The 5,014-nt window shown below is 34.8% G+C and overlaps 1 protein-coding gene across 3 annotated transcripts in view; it reads right to left on the bottom strand.

Annotated features, from left to right (window-relative positions):
- Positions 1-531: 531 nt before the first annotated feature.
- OLA1 (Obg like ATPase 1) overlaps positions 532-5,014 on the bottom strand; it is a 201,047-nt gene continuing 196,564 nt past the window's right edge. For all 3 annotated transcript variants that reach the window (XM_030581117.1, XM_030581118.1, XM_030581119.1), the window contains one exon: positions 532-1,057. In XM_030581117.1, the coding sequence (XP_030436977.1) occupies positions 956-1,057 (102 nt within the window). In that variant the 3' untranslated portion in view covers positions 532-955. The remainder of the gene's footprint in view (positions 1,058-5,014) is intronic.

Raw genomic sequence — 5,014 nt, 5'->3', positions numbered from 1 at the left:
TAGCTGCTGCCCATGTCAGTGGAACTGTCTGACTGACAGAACAGTGTGACCTCTTTCTTTAAGACTATTACATACTCCTCTCTTGCCCTAAAACCTTGAACAGAGGACATCTTACATCGGGCACCACTGGACCAGCCTCTGCAATTTAACAATTTAAAAGCAGGAATTAAATACTCTTTTCAGAAGGATTTTAACAAAAAAGCTTCAGCCTCAAAGATAATATGATTTTCCTACATATATTTTGCTCTCTCTGGTCAAAATCACGTATGCTATATCTTTTTATTATCCTTACTATCATCTTTCAATGAATGTCCATCTACAAATTCATTAACTTTGAGACAAATCATTGGCATCCTAATCTTCTGAGTCCCATGAAAGACTCACTCTTAAGATACAATTGCAGCTGCCCCACGCTGCCGGTTACTGTATCATACACATGCCTTTAAATTCTGTAATCAGCATCCACCAGGTGCCATATCGCATTCACCACACCACAGTCAGTCAATACAGACATCCCCAAACACACCAAGGTTGGTTTTGTCAAATGTTTTATTGAGTGTAGACATCTGGAGTACTGTAAAACATGCATTATCTGTAGATTCAAAAAGGAGCAAGCCACATTGTCCTCACTGTCAAACGTGTCAGGCTTGGCATACATGATGGAGATTAATGACGTATCATGAGAGTAATATGGTTCCTGAAAAGCTTCTACAATTTGGAGTAGGGTCTTAATCATTTGAAATGCAAAGCTGTTCACATTTAGTGAACTTGTATGTTCACTGGGGGTGCCATATTTTAATTCAAAACAAACAAGTATTTTCATTGGGAAGGGAGGAGATTTTTCCCCTAGGTATACAATGTATGCTTTCTGTTTTTAGATATTCTGTCTAAATAAAAATTCATATGCTTTTTGAAGTAGCACAGTTTATTGTGAACAATGAGCAACATCTAATATTCATTTCTTCTTGGATTGCTGAGGTGTATTAAATTTAAAGAAGATAATATCGCCATCCTCAACTATGTAATTTCTGCCTTGTCGTCTGTATTTCCCAGCGCTCTGTAAATGGGAAAGACAGGAGAAAAACAGGTTATTATTTTAAAATTAAGTTTTTTTTTTAAAAACCCAGATTTTAAAATATTTTTGTTTAAAATAAAACAATACCATTATCTCAAATTCAGAGTTTGATTCTTGTAATGACTTCTTGATTTGGGCAGAACTGGATTTTACATACACAGATAACCATAATTTCCTCTCCATTAAACTGATGGCACATATATATGATTAGATCGGTATCATGAAGCTTTATTACATGATGCTAATGGTACATTTCCGATGTGTCTGCAAACACCAGTAACTTATTAGAACAAAATGGATAAAACACCATTTTTTCAGTTCTTAGGCTTTTTATTCCCACCTCCAAAATGTCCTCAAGTGTAAATACTAATGATAGCAATCTAAGACTTTACTGCTAGAAAGACAATAAAAAACGATTTGTATCCTAACTACACAGTTCTCATACTGGTCTTGTTGACCACTTCCCGATGGTCTGCTGAGCTGCTGCTTTCAATGAAGAAGCACGCACAGTCAAAACAAAGATCATCCCACCATGTCAGAAAGTTATAATTGGGTATGCAATACTCCTCAAGGAGAGCTTCCTTTTGTGCTTCTGCACAGGACAAGAAGGACTGAGAAACACAAAATAAAGTCTCAGCCTTTTTGTTAGGTATTTGTTTGGAGTAAATTTAACTAATCAAATTTACCAGTGACACAAAAGTTAGGAGGACAGCAAGCCCACAAAAGGACAGAAGTGACCAGCAAGGTGGGCTGCTGAGTTTAGAACAGGGCTGAATGAGCAGGCTGGAGGCAATGACAGGATATTCAGAACTCAAATGTAAAGTCCTACACTTTGGGAGAAAAAACAGAGCAGATACACAATAGATGTGGATGCTACTACACACTGGTACCTCCCTGCCGGAAGTGTGTGATAATTTTCTTCTCTCTTCAATGCTGTCCTAAGTTGGTTTGTTTTTATTAAGGCAAGTATTATAAGGACTACAGGGAAGGTGTGTGATCAATATTGTGAGGCTGGGTGTTAAGGAGGTCTACACGAACATTTACTTTTAAGAAGTGATCTACAACATGGAAAAGTTGAGACCCACTCCTGTAACTCAATACTCTTTGTGTTTTGAAGAGTTTTCCTGCAAGGGAAACCGCTTCCATGCAAGACTTTGCTGTGTCAATATTCTCAATGACCTACCATAGTGGTGGCATACTAAGATACCACTGTAGAAAAGCTGTTAACTAATGACCTTAATTACAGCAGAACAGGTCAGATTAATGGTACATAAATACTGTAGGTACTTTTCTTCCACAAAACCCTCCTTTGCAAAACACCACATTTCCCATGTTAGTATGTAGGAATCTAGAAGCTCAATGATCTTGTAGCTGTCATTCCCAATTTAAATGGGAGGACCAGTGACTTTAACCTCCGGTAAATCTCTCAGATGCAAGAGCCTATACAACAAACACTTAATGCTACAGTAATTGACCCTATCCCATATGACATGTCTATTAATACCAAAATAAGATCTTTAAAATGTTGACTTCTTTTTCTGGAAATTTTCTTAGACTATACAAAGTTTGCTCTCAAGTAATATTAGTAGTTCTTCCCTTTGAAGATACTAATAATGCTCTAAGTGAAGAGTAATTAGACTAATTGGTAGCATAAACACTAATAAAACAATCTGCTGCAAAAAATCATCAGCAAGCGTAAGCTGCATGCACATGTATGTAGACTTTTTACAGATAAATACACATACTTTTCAAGTGCAGAAAGGAGAGATGCATTATTCACAAATATTTACACAATAACCTAGTTTACACAAAGCAGCACCAGTTCAGGTTTTCTAGGACACCACTACATTCTGTCATAAAGTGATATAGTCTTCTTTCATTAAATACATTTTGACACACTAATACACATTTATGTATTTCTGTTACTAGTTTACAATTAACAGTGACAGTGTTCCTTTAAATTCTCTAGAGACCATTTAATCCATTTCCATTGCTATCAGAAACACTGGTTGAAAAAAATCAATACTCATTTGTGAATCTTGAGTATGTATTAAACAAGACACGTCTAACCAGTTCATTTGCACTTGAAAGCAGCCATCTGTAGAAGCCAGCTTTGCCTAAGCAGATATGATTGCTAATAATGTGATATCCCTGTAGACTACAAAGCCCACACAGAGCTATTCAGTATATAGTTCACAGCACTGGCATTAAATTAGTTATGCTGTACTGGTGTTACACACACACAAAATCAAACTTAAAAAATCGATCAACTTGATAAAACAAAATAAGCAACTCCACATACCAATGTTATTTTAACTGAATCCGAAAGCTCCCAAGTTTAATTTTGAAATTTAACAGCAATATAAGTTAATTAATACGGTCTACAGCCTGAGACAGCGTTTTTCAATTTATATTTAAGAAGCCTATGTAATATAAATTTTTATAAAGGCAAGGATTTCCTTTTACTAGGCTTTTAAAAAGTCTGTATAAGCAAATGTAAATATTTGTGCTCTATAGACATATTAAAATTTGTTCATAACAAAATCTATTTAATTATGATTTACAGTTGGACCACAGAAAAAGTTCTAATTTCTGGATTCTTACATTGGGAGAAAACATCAAAATCAAAACTTACCAGAAAAATACTTACTAAAGATGATCTACTAAGATGACATAGCTCTTACACTGGATACTCATAAGTGTATTTCAGCAACTACTGTTAGCATAATTTGAGTTCCAGCTACATAAACAAGTTTTCTGACTAAAGAATATTTGATTTATTTACACTGTGGTTTAGCTGTACAACTATAAACTCTACTTCCCTTTTCACAACATCATTCACATGCCACAATGAACTAATTATACTGGGATTTCTCCTCCCCCTCCACTTCCTGGGGTTCAAACAGACCTATAAAAGCTCTGCTGCTCAGTATCATCTTCCTTAGTGATACTATTGAGAATAAGAGGAATCTGAAATAAGTCTTGCGTAGCTTTCAAACTATCAAATAGCAAAAAATGAGGCAGAGCCTTTTAAATTCTTTAACTCATTATAGTAGGAGCCTTCAAATACTGTGGTGGGTTAAACCTAACTAACCTTTTAAAAATGCAACACTCACCAAGTCTATGTGAAAAAGGGAAATTCTACTTCCTTATAATAAAAACAAAAACCACGAAGACTGAAATAGCATTACAAAGAAATACAGCTCTTCTTACTACATTTATTTGCCATGTATAATTTTACTCCATGTTTAATAACTGCAAATCAGATTTAATTTATCAGAAGTAATAAGGGCACAACTTTGGGCACCCAATCAGTCTCTGCCCTCTAGTGTTGAGAACGCAGATAAAATGCCTCATCTTCATGCACATGTACAGCACAAGAAAAAAAATTACAAAGTGTCAATACAAGAAAAAAGTTTTTCATTTAATTATCTTATAATCTATTCCATAAATAATAGCCAGGAAACTATCTATTACACAGTATAGGCTGCATACAATTACTGTGGGCACTATAAAATCTTGATATCTACTGCATCACAGTGTTTACTTTATGCATGGTAACTGCTGAACATGGCAAATGTTAACATTTTAATCGTGCCCACTGTAGTCTATGATAGGATACTAACAAAAAAGTATTATATTTCAGTAATAAAATATTTCCTTAGACATTTGCATTAGAAATTTGATACACAGTTGTAATCTAATGCCTTCATTGATGACTTCAAAACAAACGTACTTCTTGTCAATAGAAACAGATGAAGGTGGAGGTTAAGCTAGCCATCCCATTAAAAATAGCCAATTTTCTAAAGAGTCAAAATATTTTTAAATGTTACAAAACTATCACCATGGTCTAAAATATTAAGATTAGATGGTTAATATTATAAACCTATGTGAAACTTGGTTATAACTCTTGCTCGTAATGTTGACATTTGGTCTGTT

Source organism: Gopherus evgoodei, chromosome 11 (assembly GCF_007399415.2).
Source record: "Gopherus evgoodei ecotype Sinaloan lineage chromosome 11, rGopEvg1_v1.p, whole genome shotgun sequence".
NCBI classification, from domain to species: domain Eukaryota; kingdom Metazoa; phylum Chordata; order Testudines; family Testudinidae; genus Gopherus; species Gopherus evgoodei.
Note: the sequence above shows the minus strand (reverse complement) of the source record. Positions and strands in the feature narration are given on the sequence as shown.